The sequence below is a fragment of the Diadema antillarum genome, unplaced genomic scaffold (assembly GCF_040938485.1).
Source record: "Diadema antillarum isolate AM-2024a unplaced genomic scaffold, OU_Dant_1.0 scf00000099, whole genome shotgun sequence".
NCBI lineage: Eukaryota > Metazoa > Echinodermata > Echinoidea > Diadematoida > Diadematidae > Diadema > Diadema antillarum.
Window position 1 is genome coordinate 928,745 of NW_027270988.1, and position 22,955 is coordinate 951,699.

General features: G+C 39.0%; 1 protein-coding gene across 1 annotated transcript; it reads left to right on the plus strand.

Moving 5' to 3' along the window:
- The first annotated feature begins 1,788 nt into the window (after window positions 1-1,788).
- On the plus strand, window positions 1,789-20,015 carry LOC139718764 (carbohydrate sulfotransferase 15-like). Its single transcript, XM_071630229.1, has 9 exons — window positions 1,789-1,871; window positions 3,079-3,247; window positions 6,108-6,223; window positions 11,689-11,905; window positions 13,122-13,250; window positions 17,019-17,169; window positions 18,954-19,113; window positions 19,341-19,485; window positions 19,819-20,015. The coding sequence occupies exons 1-9, from the start codon at window positions 1,851-1,853 to the stop codon at window positions 20,013-20,015; spliced, it is 1,305 nt and encodes a 434-aa protein (XP_071486330.1). The 5' UTR covers window positions 1,789-1,850.
- Window positions 20,016-22,955: the final 2,940 nt, after the last annotated feature.

Here is a 22,955-nt window from a genome sequence, read left to right on the forward strand (position 1 = left end):
TCATTCTTTCAGCATATTACAAGTCTAAAATGTTTAGACAAATGAATATACAATAGATTCAAAATTGCACTTACGTAATTCTCTCTCTATATATACCAAGATGTCATTGTACCTCATAAGTAATACAGAGTAAAAGAAATGTTACCTCAAAATGCAATCTGATAAAAAAGGTAGAAGGGAGAAGCAAAGCCTAAAATGTTTCTAGACAAACACAAATGACTAAGTCTTTTCATAAATCAGATACTGGTTGTTGTGGTTAAAGAGAGAATGGAATAATAAAAAAAAAATAACATAGGGAGTACAACATACATGTGTGGAAGAAGGTTGGGAACAACCGGTCCTGCAACTTTTATATACAAATACACACATATAAAACAATCATGACAAAGTAAATAAAATTTGAAAATTATTGTTCATTAAGAAGGTGAACTACAGACGGAAAAGTGGATCTACGATCTAGCGTTTAGTTCTACATAAAGGAGTGTTCAGGGCATGAGAATAGCAAAGTTGACGCGTGGAGATCTGATTCCGTGAAGGTGGCAAGAAGTCGCTATTGGCGGGGGTAATGGAGAAGACCACCTCTGAATGAATGGAGGAGCTGCTCATACTGGGACGTTAAGCGTGGGATTTGTAATTCATTGAGAGCATTTTCATATGAGGTGTTTACTCACTGCCTGGGATGATGCGACAGACACGTTTCTGTACTCTTTCCAAGGCATTAGTCTATCCTTTGGTTATGCTAGGTGCTCAGAGAAGTGAAGCGTACTCAAGAAGAGGGCGAATGTAAGAGATGTAGATAGTTACAAGACGGCATAGAATGAAGAGTCTCCTCCCCGCCTTCGATATCATGTCAGCGACTTGCGTGTCCCACTTCAGGTTTGACTGGACGGAAACAGCGAGAATCTTCTGGCGCGCAGTTTCCTCCAGAGACACACCATCGATATCCAAGATGGATCTCGCGTCTGCTGAAATTGATGGTCATTGCACGACTTTTTGTCACTTTAATTTGGACTTCGTTTCGTAGACACCAACCAGCAAGATCATCAAGATTTCTCTGTAAAAGGGAAACTGCTGTGGACGGACGAATTTGAAGGATGCTCAATTCATCAACGTATTTCCAGCGATAATTTGTGTTACACGCAGCGTCATTGACGAGCGTTATGAACAGAAGGGATCCCATCTTGGTTCCTTGCGGCACGCCACTGGGCAAGGTTTTCATAGCTGAGATAGCAGAGGCAATTCTTACCGCCTGGGTACGATCATTCAGGAAACTACAAATAACTGGGAGAAGAGCTTCATCAACACCATACTCAACGAGTTTGCGAATTATATAGGATGTTGTGGCTCACTCGGTCGAATGCCTTTGAAAAATCGATTGTGCAGAGTGTCGCGCAATGATTCACTTTCTTCAGGTCCTTCAAAATTGAACCGAGTAAGCTCACAAGGAAGTGTGCTGTTGGGTTACCGCGAATATTCCCAAACTGACGATTGTCTAGGTGAGGTGCCAGATCTCTCATCAAGTGATGCACGACAACGGTTTCAAACACACGGGAAAACACGGGTGTAATCGATATTGGTCTCAAATCGGTGCAGCCAGAAACCGGCAACTTCTTCGGTATTGGTGTCACGACATATGCTTCCCAACACAGAGGAAACACCCCAGAAGTGAAGACAGCATTGAAAATGTCGGGAAGTGCTGCCGAAATCTTGAAAGCGAATTCACAAAATGAGCCCCATGGGAATGTCGTTTGGATGGACAGCTTTGGTTGGAGCGAGTCGTTTCAGTTCCTTGAAGACTTCGAGCCGAGGATTAAGCGGAAGGGGCTGTCTTGCAGGGAGAAAGGCTGGACATGAAGAAGTGTCAAGTTCAGGTAGATCTGTGCATATCCCTGCAAAGAAATTGTTAACAAATGAAGCTCGTTGGAAGTCGCTGTCACCAAACTCGTTCAAAAAGCAAATGGGTGGTTTCGTGTTCATACCAGTCATAGATCAAATTCTGCGGTTCCATTTTGATGGATTAGAGCTTTTCAAGGTAGTGATCTTTGAGTCATAGAAGACTACCTTCCGTTGCTTGGTATCACGTGAAACACGATTTCGTAGAGAGCGAAATGTAGCAGAGTCTCCACTATTGCAGGTATGCTGTCTTTTTCGGATGAGCGATTTTAGACCGTTAGTTATCCAGGGTTTATCGGTTTTTGCACGTTTGCAGATCACAAGAAGAAAATGTTTTCTGTAAGCCTATGAGAGCACGATATTGAGATATTGGGCCATGTCCTCCGGATTATCCAGTTGTGATATCACATCAATGACTATCAAAAATCATCCAAAACTCATAAAAGCCACCCAGTTGCTTCCATGGTCATTCACAAACACTTCACTACATAAATGACAAACCAACAGTCGAAGTAACTCCCCTAAATTGCACAATTAACAGAGCTCGAAACGAGGGGCAACCCATACGGCGCACGCACTCATTGTACATGTGTTTTCTTTGCTGTATCCTTTGAAAGTAAATTGCTCAATTAGATAGCTATAGCGGAATGTCTTTTCCTTCTCTTAACAAAAAAGTAAAAACAACAACAACAAACAAACTGAGTTATTCATGTTCATGGCTGTTGCCATTCGTCAGAAGAATAACCATGTGCCACATACACACACATACTCACACATACACAGGCACACGCAAACACAACGTCACTTTCAGAGGCCCTGTTTAGTCTACCGGGTGAGGGGTACAGGTACTTTTCCTCCCAAGAAATATAGCTCGTTTTAATGGATGAAAGCACCCCGCGAAAGCGCGAAAGCGATATACAAAAGTTAGAAAATGATGCAGTGTTAACTATCCAAAGGCATCAATTTTTGTTTCTGACCGCAATAACTCATTTATGGACAACGGATGTCAGGGAAAGCGATATTGTAGCACTATATAATATTCTGTGTGAAAAAGTAAAAAAAAAAACGATTTTAAAACAATATCATCAAGGGAATCAATTTGCCAACTTACATTACAAACATAATGAGATTAGACAAAGGCTTAAAAAACGTTTTAACATTGTTTGCTCATTCCTCCCTTTTCAGCAATTTCTGAGACGCGGGTTTTTGCTGGGCCTATTTCTGGTTTCGACACTGATGTGTATTTGCTCATGGTCATTAATGGCTGCTTCCGACTTGCACAAGGCTACACCACACCTGGGCAGCTCGCAGCCGAGCCGCCTGCAACACGCACAGAATGGTGACCTAAGGTGGGGCCATAACAACTCGTCCATCGGCAATGCGTTCTTTCGCTTCACCGAAGAACCGAGTAAGTTCATAATTATAATGATTCTCCCCCACCGCCATGAACGTTTACTCTGGGAACAATGCTTGCAATTGATGTCCTTTGTGAGAGAAAAAAAAAAGCCCGAAAAAACAACAAACCTTATTTGACAGAAGGGAGAAGAGAGAGAGAGAGAGAAAGAGAGAAGATAGATAGTTATATGGAAACTATTAGCCGTGATGAGTTCATTCATTCATTCATTTATTTTTCATTTCCAACAGAAACATATAGATAATACAGAAAATGAATATAAGTACGTAGACTTCATCATTTACAAAACAAAGGATAAGTTTACAGAAAAATTGTAAGTATACGAAAATGTTGGAAATGGGAAGGAATGCTAAAATGCTGGGCTTGTAGAGTGCATTCCCCCCACACGTAGTACAAGAAATTATATGAGCGATTGACTGATATACATTGAGTTTTGAAGTGTAACCCCACGGTATAACCCCATGGTAAAAACAAAGAGGGATAATTCTTACAAAGCACTCATGTAAGGAACACGATTATAACGAAACATAACGAAATGCCTGTTACAACGAAGTAAGAATTCAGGCCGCAATATTATCCAATTTATGTATTTCTGTTATTTATTTGTTCGGTTATAACGAAATTTCGATATAACAAAAGAAAACGGTCGGTCCCGAGGACCTTGTTATAACAAGAATCCACTGTACAACTGGACTAGAGTTTTTGACAGAAAAAGGATGCGTTTTAAACCTTCACCTCCCAAGTACTCGAGTATGACGGAGGGTTTTAGGCAGAATGTATTGAGAGGAGGGAGTCGATAATTGTATTGCTTTACTAAAGACGAATATTTAGCCATTGTAATTAGATGTTATATTAATCTTTTAAACGAATCATGGGGGGAAAAAAGAGTCCCAGTCAAAATAACCAAATGTGTCTTGCCCGATTCCTTTTCCCGAGTATGTGAAGATTTGTATGGCACTCGTTTAAATTTCTTCTATTCTTATTGCTTATACCTATTATGCTATTACTATTCTACTAGGAATTCACAAACTCTAAAAGCTTGACACACTTATCAAACATAATATTGTATTGACCAAGCCATATTCGTCAGCTTACTACATGCAAAAAGAATTCTTTGAGTAGAATTTTTTCATAAAAAGGTATTTTATCAAAGGAAATCGGAGCAAAATTTGTCAAAGTTTCTTGGTGTCAAAGTTTTGCTTATAACATAACTCCCCATAAGAAAAACAAAAAACAAAAACAGAGTCTAGCCATGTATACGCGCATACTAACCGTCTTTTATTTGAAGAATCAGAGTATCATAGTGCCAACATGATTTTGTCATAACGTGCAGAGTAAACATCCAGTGGGAAATCATATCACAAAAAGTAAGTGGAGAAGGAAAATTAAAAGTGACAGAAGTATGCCATTCAGAGACAAACAAATGGCTTAAAGCTGTGCGCAAGGCAACTACATCAACATCCTATACTTGAGCGTTGCGAAAGTTCATTCCTAATAAAAGCGCGGGCATATAGAAAACTGCTCGTTGTTCTTGTTTTTGTTTTCACCATAATGGTTTGTGCGCATCGTAAACGATACGCAGCAAAGTCTCGACCTTTTTGCGGATGTCGAGATTTCGCAAAAGTTGTACAGCTAATCCATCATCGAATGAGATGGCGGAAACTGGAAATTCCCTCACTCCGTTAGCCTCGCTGACTCAGTCCAGGGTAAATTGTGGCTGAATTTTTGTTTTCATCCCGAGCACAAGAGCACAACTGACGTCACACAAATACTTTCAGTGTCCGTCGGACCTTACCTTGATAAGGCAATACACGGGAAATTAAAGCAATTCATTTTCCTCTCTTGCTATTTACAGATTTCGGCAACTTTTCATTCCTTCTTTATATAACGACGTCTGTTTCCAAAAGGAAATGACTTTGTTTTTGTTTTGAAATTCGTTGACAGTATTTCCCCAAATCCCTTTAGTCTGACTTATTCTATATTTGATACAGGTTTTAACATATTTGTATCATCTCCTGCGAATTTTTGTGAGGCGTCACCTCATGATTAATTTTCGTTGTCCACGGCAACATTCAAATGATTCTTATTCAATTTATATGTTCGTAGTCGCACGCCTGTCCAATATCGACTGAATGATAACGTTGCTACATTAGGACATGACACATAACTATTTGAGTTCTGTCCAACATTTTCATTAAAACCATTAAACATACATACATATGAATTAATTTCCAAATTACGATTGTTATTATTTTGATAGGTTGACTTTCAGTTACAAATGTCCTTCGCCAGATTTCATTTGAATTATTGTTATTCAATGAGACTTTTTCTTCATTTGTAGATTCATCCAACTTATATGTTTTATGTACATGTGCGGTTTTCTTTTTTATGGAGAGTTCAAACACGAATGATTTTGCCTAGAGTTATTCCTGTATGTGTGGGTGGTTGGGTGGGTACGGGAATGGTGATTAACTTTGTAGCCTGTAAACTCAAAAGTTGATGCTGTCTTTTTAATGTTGTTTTGTCACTCTATTTTATATCATTCTAGTTTTTGTGTGATCTCTGTATAAGCATGTTCCTGTATGTTCTTGTATCATACTATGTGACTGCTTTTTCAAAATGCACGGACCTCTGAATCAAAGAACAGCCTGTGGCCGAAACAAGTGCTCATGTGGAAATACAAAATGAATAAAATGAAATTAAATGAGATTCCTTTATTTGTTTTTGTTTTTTCAAATCGGTTCAATCTTTATCTAGTAATTTGTAATTTGCCATCCAATGCTTCACTTCTTCAAAGCAGACAAATTTCACACCACGAGTGATACAGTGCATGAGACAAGACCACCGACTGGTTACTATGGAGACGGATATAACATCAGGAAGCTGCCTCCAGAGCTCTTCAAATTGGCACCGCAAGTAAGATTTTTTTTTTATCATAGGGAAATGTACACGTCCGAGATATGTTTCCATAACTATAATGCATAGTGACATGTGAAACATAACAGAGTACTGGGTATATTCACTCGGATTAAAGTAAAATATCCGTTTTGTGCGGTGAAAGATTCTCTCAGTTTCTCTCACCACAATTTCACGATAGCGGCCTTCAGATACAATTTTCATTTTATTACGAATTACTGAACACTTGCATTATATATGAATCTGTATATTGCAATGCCGTCCGCTTCAGTCAGTATGCCTCTAGTCGAACATCAGAGGTCATTGGTCAATGCGTTACTGACCAGCGACCCGTTATGTTCTACGAGAGGCGTTTTGACCATTGATACTCATGCAAACATCATACCACCCCACTGATGCGAACGAAGAGATCCTCATCATTATTAATATGAAAAAGAAATGCAAACAGTGCATTCTTGCGAAAAGTGCAATATATATATATATATATATATATATATATATATATATATATATTCTGTTTTTCCGTTTGTGCCCCCCTTCTTTGGAACACTCTCCCTACTCACATTCAGACCTCCACCACCGTTGACATCTTCAAAAAGAAACTTAAAACTCATTTGTTTTTAGAGCAGAATTAATGATTATGTAGGCCCTGTATGCATTGTATATTTGTTATTCTAAGCTGATTTGTATGTTTGTTTGGTTGGTTGCTTAGCATTGTAAAGCGCTTCGAAATGTGTTGTATTAAGCGCTAAATAAATATTTCATATTACTATTATTATATATATATATATATATATATATATATATATATATATTCTTTTTCTACTGATTCGTTTACTATATATATATATATATATATATATATATATATATATATATATATAGTGTATGGTAATGAAGCAATTATAATATACGATATGTGAGTTGTAAGGTGATGGCATGATATACCAAAACGATTTTATCAATCAAGATTAAACACACACACACACACACACACACACACACACAAGAAATAATAGCGTGCAAACAGCACCCGCGTTTTGAGGACCAACAACATATCATTTTGCACATCGCACCTCCCTGTTGGAAAGAATACAGTGTCCCACAGTGTGAATACAGTATGAAACACAGTGTGAGCACAGTATGAAACACACTGTTGAATTCGAGCTTTTGTACTCTTAACAGTGTGAACACAATAATGAGTCATCAATTCACACTGTGAAACAAAGTATTATCATGTAAATACTATATGTCAAAACCACATCACAGTGTGAATCATCTTCACGCTGTTAAATCTGAGCGTTTCCACATAGTCGACCATGTGAACACACTATGAACACACTGTGAACACACTGCGTTCTTTCCATCAGTAGGGCTGGTCAATGAATCTCTAGAATAATCCAATTTAAATGACCCAGCCTTTTGACAAAGACTATGACACTCATCAAATAAACTTTGAATTCCTCATAGAATATTATATTCTCTTTCGTATTTAAGTGGTTTTTAAGTGGTTTCTAATTATCTCGCAAAAAGTTGAAAATGAATCCCCATCTCAGCCGGAATGATTCCATCCCTTTACAGATGCAAAGAAAAACAGAGGGGAAGAGATGCAGAGAGAGAGAGAGAGAGAGAGAGAGAGAGAGAGAAAGAAAGAAAGAAAGAGAAAGAGAATAAAGAGATGGGAGATATGGCTGTATGTATATTCGTTTACAGTTTATGTGCGTGTATGTTTGCATTCTGTATCGAAAAAAAAAACATTTTTAATGAGTTTTGTATGTTTGTATTATAAGGATGCTCTTTACCATTCTACAGGAGTTGCACAGTATGTATATGGACTTTACATTTCGCGTTTACATGTACCTTTCCAAGCTCTGGCACACTGCCGTATCGTCTACTGAGCCAAATTTAGAGACAATTCATTGTAAGAAGAAGAAGAAGAAGAAAGCCTGGTTTGATAGATTTACTCGGCTATGGTTGATGAGGGTTAATTTTCCCCAAAGTGCACCCCATTTAGAGGCTATGCGGGTTTTTCGTCTTTTCTAATGGCACCGAAACCGCTTCGGTAGTGCTTTACAAAGGTGTAATTTTGAATGCAAAGTAGGGATGTTTTCCTGAAAAGGGGCCCAGTGAATTTTAGTAAACTCGTCATCTACCTCGATGTTACGGTATCAGTAACCAAAAACTGTGAATTGTCTGTGAACAAATTAGAACCCATTAGACACTATGGTAGAGGTCAGGCACAAAATAGAACCTGAAACTTGAGGAAGGTCCAGAGTTTCATACTGTATGTCATTACGAAGAGTAAGAATATATTCAGTATTATACTTCCTTGTCACGAAGCAATAACTATCGGGAAAAAAAATCCCCATTAAGAAGTGAAATTACATAATGTCACAAATTACCTATGACCTTATCGCAGTATACCACACTGGCACGTTCCGGAATTGCTACAAAAATGAATATTTCACTGTACAAATATTCACTGAAAACATTACGTAACCTCAGAAGTCAGTGGATGACTGTTTCCTTCTGTATTTCTTTTAAACTAATACGGAGTTCAAATGAACAAACTACCTAAGCATGATGCCAATATAAAGCATACTTCGTGTCTAGGACATCATTTTTGGGGGGGTCTTTTTTGGTATGCCTGTGTCGCGAATACTCTCCAAACATATGGGACCCACAGCCTACAACTCATTATGACGATGGGTCTACAACATATGACGAAACGGTATGGAGGAAACGTTAGCAGAGAATATACAATGCCTGCTGGGACGAGGATAATGTCAAATGAGTGACCTTGAACGATAACGGACTCCGTTTCCCTGGTCGGAAAGTGCGGCCTGACACGTACTCGGCCAGCCCCCTTGCCAATAGCGATGACTTCGGCGATTAGTGCCATCAAAAATGCACGTGTCTCCGCCAGATAGGTGTTTAAAGGCACCTTGGAGTTAGTTGGGTGGGAGGTACTCGTCAGTATATCACATCGACGAGATGAAACTGGCGAGATGCTTTTAGGCAAATTAGCTGATGATGGACGCATATGCTACGGCACGAGATTTAAATGATGTAACGCTTTTATACTCAGCACTCTTAAATAGTAAAGTTCGTCCATTTTCTCCCCTTTTAAGATTCACGAATGTTGTCTAATGTGCATTTCACGCGTAATGCGTTTACAGTCATCTATCAAACAAGAGTGCAACACACACACACACACATACACACACACACTCACACACACACACACATACACACATGTACACATGACCAAAAACAAAACAAAACAGAAAAACCAAACAACAAAAACAAACATCTCCAAGTGACTAACATATCCGGTTCTTCATTTTCCTTTTCCTTCTCCTCCGCTCCTCACTCTTCCTCGTTCTTTCCTGCTGGAAAGAACACAGTGTTCCACAGTGTGAAACACAATGTGAAACACAGTGTGAACAGAATAAGAATTCTCCTCACATTGTTAAATTCGAGCGTGTTAACACCGTGAACACATTGTGAATCATCAATTCACATTGTGAAATAGAACATTACAATGCGAACACTGAAAAACCACACCACAGTGTGCAATCATCTTCACACTGTTATGTTCCATCATTTTCACATTAGCCAACCATGTAAGCGCACTGTGAACACACCGTGGGACATTGGGTTCGTTCAAGCAGGGTTGATCTGATGAATACACAAACAAAACCGTATACTTTTACAATCATCATTTACGCTATTCATTATTTGATGTCAGTTGCGATCGGGGATGATGAAATGTCATAATATCGCGCTGTGCTTTTCGACAGTTGAAAACCTATGGAGATATTCTATGAAAGCGAAATATTTCTTTCGCATCTGAACTCATCCCAAATTCTTTGGCATAGTATTCCCTTACATACACAAACACACACGCGCACACAACTGTATACACCCCTTGTTGCTTTCACATCGTTGATTTTACATTAGAAGCTCAAGCGTCCCAATGGACGGGTCGAAGAGGACAGAATTACACATTTCCCCTTCCTTGCTGTGAGGAAAGGGCGTGACAGTTTCCAAGGGGTAAGAGATGTTGGCCAAGGGAGATAGAGGACAACAATGAGAAGAGATGACAAGATAAGAGAGAGGGAGAAAGAGAGGGATGGTGAGACAGATAGAGAAAGAATGAAAGAGAGAAAGAGATGGATGAACCTAGATGGGATCAAAAGAAGAGGAGAAAGAGGAGCAGAGAAGGGGAGGGGTAAGATATCTCGTCGAATCATGATATTGTAAGACATGCTGCATATACACGCAACATACAGGATTTCTGATTAAATAACCCGATTAACAAATAACAAGCTTGTTAATACGAATAATAATTGTAACTGATAAAATAGGAAAATAGGTACAGCAGTATACAGCTAGAAAGAAATGATTGTATATATACAAGCTGGAGTGACACACACTGTAAGACAATTAGATGAGTAAAACGAATGTCAGAATATTTCCGCATGGATGTATAATAACCCCCTTCCAAAAAAAGGGGGGGGGGGTGTCAAAGGTCAAACCGTTGACGTCGTTGGCAGGATGTTAGTCTTAAGCACTCCCTCTACGGCAGAGTAACGTCACTAGCCTTCACTTTTAGATTATTGAGTATGAAGAATAAGTACTAAGTAAATTAACTACATCAATTATGAAAGTAATGACGCTGAATAGACAAAAATCTAGACAAATACCTATGACACCACCTGATAGAGGAATGAAGAATTCGTTTTAAAAAGTGCAAAAGCTTCCTGACCTTAGCTGTGCTATCATGAGAGTTTGAAAACCAAACCAATTTTTTTATCGTGGTCCAGAAAAGTGACTGATAGATAAAAGAACTGCAAATCAGTACCAAAAGCAAGAGTCTTCGAAGAAATTCGATATTGCAATCAGGAGAGAAAGGGGAAGAAAAGGGGGAAGAAGAGACGTGGGAACAAAAGGAAAAAAGGGAAATAACGCAGTGTCCCACAGTGTGGTCACAGTTTTTCCACATAGTCAGCTATGTGAAAACGCTTGAATTTACTAGAGTGAGGATGATTTCACACTGGGTGTAGTTTTTCACCAGAGTGTCACTAGTAATATCTTGTTTCACACGGTGAATTTTGATTCACAATGCGTTCACAATTTTAAAACGTTCGAATCTAACAATGTGAAGAGATGTCTCACTGTGTTCACACTTTGTTCAAAATGTGTTCACACTGTGTTTCACTGTATTTCACATTGTGTTTCACACTGTGTATTTTACGCTTATATCAGAATATCTACCGATTGAGATAGTAACATAGATGCTTCTTCAGGAAATCGATCGATCGAGAGAGAGAGAGAGAAATGGTCAGTATCCGACCACCGTGGGTATACCGGCAATGTAAACCGTAATAGTTATTCTTAAGAATTATCAAACACACCATATACTTATAGACGTCGTTTCTTCTTCTTCTTTTCTTCTTCAGGTATTTGACGAGATCCCACAGACATTTCTACCCATGTACAAAAATCCATGTTTTATCTACCGGGGAGCCTACCCCCCAGGTCTTCGCTGCCTCCCGTACTTCTATCTCATCGGCATGCAGAAGTGCGGCTCTACGGACATGTGGGAGAAGATAAACGAACACGACGAGGTGCAGCGAACAGAGAAAGAGCCGCACTGGTGGGCTCGCTACAGAGTGAGTAAGTTGTCTTCTTCTTGCGCGTAGGCAAATCAAAGCGCGTAATTACCCGTACTTACTTATTTTTGTTTGAAATATATTTCTTTTATCTGTTTGTTTGTCTGTTATCGTTTTATGCTTGTTTGCTTTTTTATGGATAGGGTTCATTTACAGTGCATTGGAGTGCATATGCTAAGAGTTGGATTCACAGAGTTTTGAAGCGCAATTTTCACCAAGAATAACTTGCCGCCTAGTGGATCTGTGAACAGTTTACATGCTAACTGGACTTTGATGGAGTTGAGTCGTCGAAAGAGAATGGCTTAACTCGAGAAAGAAAATATTGCGATTCATCTGATATGTGTAACCCTGAGATGTCAGAGGTTGAAAGTCAAGTCATTTAACTCCTTTCTGAGTAGTGATCCCTCTTTGAATACAGTGAACCTATTGACATGATTGGCCCGAGTATGGCTCACCTGAATATTCATTATTATACATGTAAGGCCTTAAATTTGGAAGGGGGGGGGGGGGACCTGGCCCTGCTAGTGTCGGACTACCTGCGTCCCGTTACACGAGCCAACCAACAGCCAGACGTACTTCAGGAAATTCTTCATCCACTACTCAACCCGCACCAACTGTTTCAAACACTCCTATATTCCACGTACTATCAAGGATTAGAGCTCACCACCACCCGACATCCAGAGCACAGTCGGCAGTGACACTTTCAAACTACAAGCGACAAACTTTATCCGTAACCAAATTCAAGCTATACAAGGACTAACAGAGCAATACTGCGCACTCCTCCTTCATCTGCGTTTGGTTCCAGATGAGGCGTTAAGGAGTATTTTAGAAAAGAAGCGAAGAAGAAGAAGAAGAAGTTTGGACTTTGAAAGCATTACCTATGTGTGTGTGTGGTTTTTTTCTGTTGTTTTTTGTTTTTTTTGTTTTTTGTTTGTTTTGTTTTTTGTTTTGTTTTTTGTTTTTGTTTTTGTTTTTTTGTTTTGTTTTGTTTTGTTTTGTTTGTTTTGTTTTTTTTTTTGGGGGGGGGGGGGTAATGTATTGTAATGTAATGTATGGTAACCATTCACGACTCCGTTTTGATTACATCAGTGTTGGCTATCATTATCAACAGTTTGTTATGAGCAAAATCATTTTAACAATTTTCTCGATCGATAACTCTCCGTCAATCACTCTTTCTTTCCATCTTCTTTCTCTTTCTCTTTCCACACTGACTTGTGAAGGAGATCTCCCACCGGATTACGGTAACTATACCACCCCTCTGTCCCTGGGCTGGTATCTAGACGCCATGTCGTACAAGATTGTACCCAGACTCGTGCAGACCCCAGAAACAGCGAGCTGGCTCGTCATTGGTCAGTATGGAATATCATTTGTATCTTGTGTAGATAAAAGCAAGTGCAGTACAAATAGTGTTAAAAATGGTAACCGAAATTAAAAGGCCAGGCTATATCAAGAATACATGGATTATTCTTTCTAAATGTTTACTAAAATACAAAGTGGCTTATCTTTAATTTGGTACCTTGCTTGCATCACAATTGTCACGGATCACAAGAGAGTCCTTTGTAGGTGAAGGGTACAAAACCTACTCTTTCCATTTTTTTATTTAAAGGTAGGAAAGCAACATTTCTGTAATTTTTGTATCGTCTCTTGTTCTTCACGCCAAATTTTAAGGAAATGCTATCACCTTTTCAAACATGTTTTTTTTTTTTCGAGTGTCTGTAATCTACAATCGCTGGCGCGGTAAGCACATCATTCAGCCCTTACTTTTTGTGCACTAACACGTGTCGATCTCCCCTGTCGATATAAAGCTGTCAATGACGCTGCATGTCTCGCACTGCTCTTCCAACCATTGCGAGATCATGACATATATAGAACATCGATATCATGCCGAATACTCGCCAGCATGTCATCCAGATCACGTGGTGGGAATGTGTATACCCTACTATTTAGGTATCTCCAGAGGAAAAAAGTAACAGGGTGTCAAGTCAGAAGATCGTGGAGGCCATTCATCCTCCTGATGGAGGGCTGTTACGCCTGTGCGTTGGTTAAATAGCTCTACCAGCCTCTCACAGACAACTCGAAGACGGTGCGATGGAGCACCATCCTTTACCCACCAAAGGTGCCGGAACACTCCTCGATCCTGTCTTTCAAAATTTTCTTCCAGTTTGGGCACAATGTCCTCATTGATCAAGTCGAAGTACATGCCACCATTCATATTACTGCTGAGGAAGAATGGTCCAATTATTTGGCCACTTCTGCTCAGGCCTACCCACACACTCCATTTTTGTCTGCTTATGTTTACGTTGTAATTGAACTCTGCTGAATTTCCTGCACCTACGTACTCCACGACATTAGGGTGTTCACTTTCCCGTCCGTGCTAATTGATGCGGCTTCGTCGCCAACATCAAGGTCTCGCAGGAAATTGATATCGCTCCCAATCCTTCCAGGAGCTAGCCACCTCGAAGGTTGAGCCTCCTCTGGACATCCCTCCAGGAGCTAGCCACCTCGAAGGTTGAGCCTCCTCTGGACATCCTTCCAGGAGCTAGCCACCTCGAAGGTTGAGCCTCCTCTGGACATCCCTCCAGGAGCTAGCCACCTCGAAGGTTGAGCCTCCTCTGGACATCCCTCTCCTGCAGGTCAAGACGCTAATGCACTTTGTAAGGATACGTCTTAAGATCCAATTGTGCAATACGCTGGAGAGTTGTTGGCCATTTATCCCTAAACCATTACGGTATGCAGTTGTGGTCCTTGGATGGGCCTCCAGTAATCCCCTGACAGCCTCAATGTTTTCTGGGTATCTCCTACTACTCCGCCTTCCAGAATTACCCTTGTTTCTGTTAAGGCTTGTTCCTTATTGTAAGTATTTGATTACATTCGCACAGATAGTGTTGTCACCACAAAATAATATCCTTTGCTCAACTGTAAGTTGCACCATGATCAGATATTCTGCTGTAACAGTTAAGACTGCGCTTGTCCCACTTGAATACATGCAACTAAGTCACTTGTACTTACCTGACCTTACTGCCAGAGCAATGGGCTGTTACATAAAATTGAAGCAAATCAATGCTATTCTTTAAGAAGAATGTTGGCCTGGAAATTTACCCCTTTACATGACAGTGAAACAATGTCAATCATTCAAAAGAATGCGGGGTATTGCGTGCCTTACATTTGCTAGAAGAATGCAGGGTTATGCATACATGACATTGCAACATGCTAATTACCCTGCTGGATGAGAATGTAGTAATCAATGTCATTCATCTTTCATTTTTATTCAATGAAGGAATGCAGGGAAGAATGTGTTCAACAGACGCCATGTTCAGACGTATTTCTAGTCGGAGTAAAATTTTATGGTGCAGCAATTAGAATTCAAATTTATGCTTATCTTACCACGACCCTGTGTCTACACAGGGAAGAAACGCCGACCAATTTACCACGGCCTTCGTGGGGATCAACCTGGGGGATCGATGTAACTTCCGGAAGTGGTAGCGCCGCGCACGTCAACCATACCATTGTTTTGTTTACCAGCGTCATTCATCTTCTCCATTCTCGCGTTGATGAGAATTTCTGCGCGCTAGCTTCTCCGTCGCGATCGACTAGGTTAGAATTGTACTGCACGCGCACGTGTACTCGCATTTGACTCCGGAAGTTTTACCTAGGTCGTAAGGTTTGTAAGGTCATAGATACTCTGAGGGCTTGTCCGCACAGGCAATTTACTCCGGCCGGCTAGTCTTGGTAGGGAGATACTCCTGAAAAAAAAAAAACCCTCAGGAGTATCTTGGTCGGAGGAAGAGATCGTGGTAAGTTCCCCCGACCGGAGGAAGTTACCACGACCTTGTTCAGACGGGCACTACTCCGACCTTTCCTCCGACCTTCCTCCGACCAAGCTTCCTCCGACCCTTCCTCCGAAGTTACTCCGACCAAAACTGCCTCCGTCTGAACGCAACTAGAGATTGCAACTAGACACTGGTTATGTAACATTACATCCACTTGCAAAAAGTTGAACAGAGGGAACAGTATTTCATTAAAACTTGGTGTGAAAACAAACAAACGATGAAAAAAACTTACAGAAAAGTTGGTTTCGTACTTTACAAATCGAAATTTGGAAAAAGTAGGTTTTGTACTCTTCACCTTAGAAGGACCCTAACTCTGTGATCTATAACAATGTTGACGCAAGCAAGGTGTCAACAAGTTACTTCGTATTGTAGTTAACATTTCACGAGAATACACAATGTTCTTGACATATTGACCTTTGAACTTCGGTTACCAGGAACACACTGTAAATGCGCACAGACATAATGTACCAATAAAAAATGTTACTTAAAGATATGATTATTTCTATTGCAAACTGCACTCACGCACGCACACACATGTACAAACACACACACACACACACACACACACACATATATATATAATATATTATTGTTATCATTGTCATTATCATTACTATTGATCTTAACATATATATTATCATGTGCATAATTATTTATATCATTATATCGATGCAAACATTTACTTATTTTGATAAGATATCATAATTTAGCTTTATTGCTTTATCTTATCCTATAGAAAACAACTTTAACACATGCTTAGCATAGAATTAATCATTTTGGCATCTTGAACCTTCATATGAAACAAGGCAAAGGAAGAGAAAGAAGTCACATTTATTACTATGATCTACATAAATTTAATGAAAATAATTGTCTCAAGCTGCCCTCCTTACAGTTTTACCTATTATATTTTTTAGTCATGTCTGCAACACTATGTACACCGTAGCGTTGTAAAATACGACTACTTACACCCCCATACGAACGCACACTCAGCAGCAATTGCAGTTTAAGTACCGCATCAAATCTACAAAACTTATTCGTTTTAGGCTGCTTTGTAGAAGATTGTGTGCTGATGTATGCAAATGTTTGATTCTTTTGGATTTTATATCAGTCGATGAGTATGGAAAGGAGCTCCTATAACCAGTCTATGGCCAATGGCAGCCAGCCCTGCTTAACTTGTTTTCAGGTTTTAATTTGACGGTTGACGTCTAAGCATCTTGTGAGTGTTTGAATAAACAAAATTAAATCAGTGATTTTTTTCACCCCACCCTTTGACCCCGCCCCTTGAAGGAGATGGCTCCACCTCCACTCTCTGGGACAACCAATGGCAAACGTTATCTCCCACTCAGTTCAACGGTCCTGAGTACACCATTGCTGACGTCATGCGCGTGATTCAGCCGAATGCAAAGTTCATCGTCGTGCTGCGCGACCCCATAGTGAGGTATTGTAGTAGAAATTGTATTCTCTCAAAGGCCCTCACTCTTTCTTTTCGTTTGACTTATTCTATCTTTTAGCACCGCCAAACGCTAGCAAATGAACGAATGCTGAGCGCGCATGCGCTCTGTCTTTCCTGACGTTGGGTGCTGATATCCGTCTCACCGTCCCTCTATCGTTGCTTTGCATATACCATTAGTGCAGCAAGAGAACCCTTCACAGTCTACTTAGAAGTCGTCAATTTTGTTTATTGCTCTGACTTCCACAGCAGTGGTAGGCTAATAAGGCCGCAGAAATTGTTGTAATACTAGTAATAGCAATAGGGGGTTTGATGTAAGAATTATCATTACAGAGATAATGCTGAATTATCCAAATATATATATATATATATATATATATATATATATATATATGAGAAAATGAACAGCAGATATTACAGCAGTCCAAACTGTGAGCTACGAAATTTGGTTCCAGCCGTTCCTGGCTTTGTTATATTCAAGTTTTGGAAATATAATATGTGTAAATTTTATATGAAATTCGTGGTTTTTGCTTATTTCTTTGTTACAATATCGTCATCAGCACATCACTTTCATATCAGCATATTGTAATTGCAACTAACAGCACCATGATTAAAAATTGCTGTGGTATCAGAAGTATAGCTACAGTCATCAGTAAAGCATAATTATGATTACTCTTGCATACATCTTTGATTCTATAAATTCAAACTGCAATTATAAAGTACACACGAAATATGTGATCTTGCACCACAAAACCAACAAAAAGTCGCCAGACATGAATTTTTACTTGAGGGCAGATGCTGAAAGAGCAGACTCTAAGCTGTAAAACGAAGTATAACTCAATTCAAATGGATTCTACTAACCTATAACATTATTGGAAAGATAGCCCACAATCTGGAAAAGTTTCAACTAAGAAAAGAGGCTCTGAAGTACAGCGTCTTTTCAAGCGCTTAATCTTTACTATAAAGCCGTGCTACCTGTGCCATGAATGGGACAAAAAAAAACCAAACATGATGTTAACTACTGTAGCAACAACGATGAAGAGATCGTAAGATTAAGCTAATTGAGCATGCTCTATTAGCACATTCTGCCCATGATAAATGCCAGCTTTCAAAGCAGTAGCAGCATCTTTTCAAAAGTTATTAGACTTGAAAGTACAGAGTGTGCAATGGCTATCTAAGAATAATATTGAAAAGGGCCTCTAAGAAAAACCTGATCACACTACTCTTCCAATAAGGGGTTGCAGAAAAAACTGCTAAAAACCTACTTTCCAATTCAATTTATGATCCCAAACTCGAGAGTAATGTAGAAGAATAGCTCTTTCAGAAAATATGGACAACTAAAAATTGACTTGATTGACCCATTTCACCTTTCTTGAGTCCTCACGTAAAATCAAGGGGTGCGATTTTTCATTTGTTTTGTGATGCACGGTCACATATACACGGTCACATATTATAATATTATTTGTAGTAACGCAGTATGGTTTACACGTAGATGTATCCCCAATGTTGACTCCCTGTGTGCCTTGAGAGTCGATTAGTTTAGATAAATCCAACGCGCAATACTAACTGTCAAAACATAACTGTATAATGTCTTTATGCATAACAGGAGTTAGTATTTACATTATTGTACGTTGACACTTTGTTATATTCTGTTACAATGTATTGCAAATTAAACACAATGGTATAAAACTGAACTTAACTGAATGGAAGGGTCCATGAAATAGAAGGGTTAAAGTTAAATTGGAGCTCTTATCACTTTCCACTTGCTGCAGGGTATATTCAGATTACCTCTTCTTTGGAAACGAAAAGGATGACGTCGTCTCCAAGACGCGTTTCCATGACATCGTCAGCGAGGGCATACAGGTGTTCAGGCAGTGTCTGACGAATAACAGTGAACGTGCCTGTACTTACCTGCACGGGACGCAACATGCCGTACGTGTCAATAACTCAACTTTCAATCATTATAGAGCATGTTATATGATCGAAGAGCTCAACCGACCAATTTTCCTCAAATTTTCACTGATGTGTTCTGCTAATGTTGGTGCTTTCACTCAATCCACATTGAATTTTCTCTTTGGGTTTGCTGCTTCCTTTAAAAAGTAAGTTCCTGGTATTGGTTAAACCGTAAATAATGCAATATTCTCGCTCTTTTCATACAGCGGCTTCTCCTGGGAAATTACGCAGTGTTTCTGCATGATTGGCTGAAAGTTTTTCCACGTCACCAACTTCTTGTCTTGCGTCTGGAGGACTGGCAATCACGCTGCCCGTCCGTACTGCGTGAAATCTTCGCATTCCTCAACTTATGTGAGTATTGTTCCACATTAAAAGTAAAAAGAAAGAAAGAAAAAAAAACCCAAACCATTAGTGAAGTTTCACAACGGGCTGATTGGGCCCTCGGAATTTATGCTTTTTGATATACAGATGGGGGTAAAAATTTTAAATATAATGACCATGTGTTCAAACTTGTGATGAAGAGTTTCTCCCCATGTGATTTTTACACAGTCTAGCGTTAATTTCCTGACCTTCATTTGATTAGGACTGTGCATCAAACTTGCAGAACTATGTCAATATACATAAATTATACACAAGCGTTAAATTGTTGACGTCGTTATTTTTTTAATCTCTTCCTTTATGCAGCTCCGTTGACTGATTCTAGGCTAGTGTACATCTGCGCTGGAGAGAGAAAAAGAGTTAACGCACAGATGAGGGAACACATTGGAGATATGCTAACAGAAACAAGGACGTTACTGAACGACTTTTATGGACCAATGAACGGGGAACTTGCGACTTTATTGAACGACGAAAGATATAATATGTGGTCCCAGGAACTGTAACGGTAGCATGAGTAAGATTTAGTCTCAGTTTGTAGGCGTTTTGAAGAGTACTTAGCATTCTAGCTGCACGATAGAAAAGAAATAAGACGGGTAGTACTGTATCACTAACCAAATTTTGAGTATGACCGAGTGAGACTACACACGCCAACATACGTGTTTAGGCTTTCCACCTTGAGTTTAAGCGTTTTGAATCTGTAGTGAGCACTTGAGACATGTGTGTTTATTATGTATATAAGTGGCATTTGAGATAGTTTTATACAAAGAAGCTCGATTCCAGCTAGCTCGAAACATGTTCTTCCGAACATGGACACTTTGCTTCAGGTTATCATTGTGGACTGACGCTCACGGGCGGAGACTCCAGAAATATTTTGACTGCAGTGGACATGGAGAGTCGACATATTACATTTCGACAATCACATCTGACCGTCGTTGTTTGACTGACTGGCGACTTCCTTTTGGAGAGGAAAGATTGAAAATGCCTTAGAGTGAGGAGCAGGCAAACCAAAAAGGATCTCAAAATAGCATAGAGTCTGTGTATCATGTTTTAACTTTGTCAAAATGCAATCCATTATCCAAAAGTTGTCTTCACCATCAATCTAATCATGTACTTGACAATCTTTATCTCCAACATCTATTTTCTCGATGGTATGCTAGCACGGCTTTTTAAAATCGTTAGAAAAAAAAAACATCTTCGGAGGCCATCATTGCTGAAAGACACACACACGTACAATGTAAATTCATATGAAGAGAGATATCATTTTCCGACGAAAGTGTTCGCTCCGCTTGAGCGGCAGTGATTCCAGCTAGGTTACTTGTCTTATGTGTACCTGTGAGGGCGCTATATAGTGTTTATTTTGTTAGTGAAAAGCAATCTACAGAGAAAGGGAAGTTAAATATGAAAGGGGAGAGTCATATGGCTAATAAAAGCTATTCTATTGACTTTGATAGCTTGCATAAAGACGTTAGTCAAGCGCAGTTCACACTTTGTCCAGCCCTAACAAACTAATAAAAGAATGTTACAATGTTATGGTGCTGTCTCGATAGGTGGTGGATTTGTTGGACGTTGATATTGTAACTATTTCTGGAACAAGACAAAATGCACGGGATCGTAAACAAATGTCACATATCTAGAGTCATATGTCATTCAACTGATCATGGATTCATTTCTTTTAAAACATTCATCCTTTCTTTAGGGCATTTAATTATCCATTTGCCTCCTCAAACACCTGCCTTTCAATAATTTCCCAATTTGGTCGTCTACAGGTTATCGACGTGAATTCATGGTCTACTTTTTAACCTCTTTTTTATCAGTGCCACGGACTTACATGGATAGTGTGTACAACGCTATGGAGATTTTCTGTGCAAACCGGCACTCAATGCACACAAGAGGTTAATTGATACATCGTTTGTTTCAAATAAAAACACGACACAATCTTTTGTCTATGTTTGCTTCGCCGTGTGTTTTCTTGAAAAAAAAATGCAAAGCAATTCGAGATGCGATATGTCTGTGTGCCGGAGAGTAATAAAATATGATCAAATGAAAGAAAAAAACAAACAAACAAACAAACAAACAAATAACAACAACAAAAGCAAAAATGATGGTGATGATGATGATGATGATAATGATAATAATAACAACACATAATAATAATAATAATAACATTAATAATGATAATGATAATAATAATGATAATAACAACAATACTCTTTCCAAGTCGCTCTGAAGAACCTTGTCTACAATACGGACTGAATAATTCATTTAGAAGTGAGGAGGTATGAAGGACGGCGAACAGGTTGGAGAGAAGATTATGAATTCTTAAGAGAAAATCTAAACAACTTTGATGAGTGTAGATAAAACTCTCTCTCTCTCTCTCTATATATATATATATATATATATATAAATATATATATATATATATATATATATATATATATATATATATCATATATGAGTGTAAAATGTGTGTTTTCAGCCGCTCTATTTATATGTATATAGAGTGTGAAAGGTGTGTTTTCAGCCGCTCAACCCCTGGGCCGTGGCATCTTAGTAGTGTGTGGTGTGTGTAGGTTAGAGACGATAGCCGTATCTTGAATCATCACAGTTTGATTTTTATTGTAAGCTTTCGGACCTTGCCCTTTATCAAGACTGAGGATCAAAGAAATGGGACAAAATAATGATGATCGATACAGAGCAGAACAAGAATACACTCATATTAGTTTTGTCATTTTCTGCTGTTTCTGGCCCTATCACTGTCGTTATTATTTTCACTTTTGTCTTGCATCATTAATATTCTAATAACTATATCACGTTCTCTATCCATCATCATTATTTTGACAGATTTATTTGATCCTCAGTCTTGATAAAGGGCAGGGTCCGAAAGCTTGGGAATAAAATCAAGCTGTGAGGATTCAAGCTACGTCTATCGTCTCATCCTTACTCTCACCTATATATATATATATATATATATATATATATATGTGACCGGCTGGACACGTCCAGTCAGTATTGACCAACAGTAGCTCGGACTCAATTAGACAAAATCAATCACCTGGTTCTATTTAATAAGGACTGGGAAAAGAAGGAATGCTCAAAGATATTTTTTTTCTGTCTCTGTTACAAAAAAAGGTGTCTTTATTACTTCACTTTGTTGCAGTATTTCAAACTAAGCCAAAACTCAAATAACTCCAAAATTGTAACATTAGACTGAACACAAAACAAACGAGTTTAAAACAACGAAAAGCAACTTATGGCAAATTTAAAACAACTGATAACAAAGCAACACTAAAAGCAAATTCAAACAACGCAAACGCAACAACAACTTCTAAAAGCAAACGCAACACTTAAAGCAACTTTGACAACGAATCTAAGGCAAACGGTTAAAAGTGGCTAATAACAGAGCAGCATTTAAAAATAACAAAATGTAACGCAACAAGCAACGA

Coding starts and splice junctions, on each gene's coding strand:
- LOC139718764 (XM_071630229.1), top strand. CDS start 1,851: ATGAAGAAGTGTCAAGTTCAG. Junction 11,906..13,121: donor GTGGGCTCGCTACAGAGTGA/GTAAGTTGTCTT, acceptor TGACTTGTGAAG/GAGATCTCCCACCGGATTAC. Junction 17,170..18,953: donor CTGCGCGACCCCATAGTGAG/GTATTGTAGTAG, acceptor CACTTGCTGCAG/GGTATATTCAGATTACCTCT.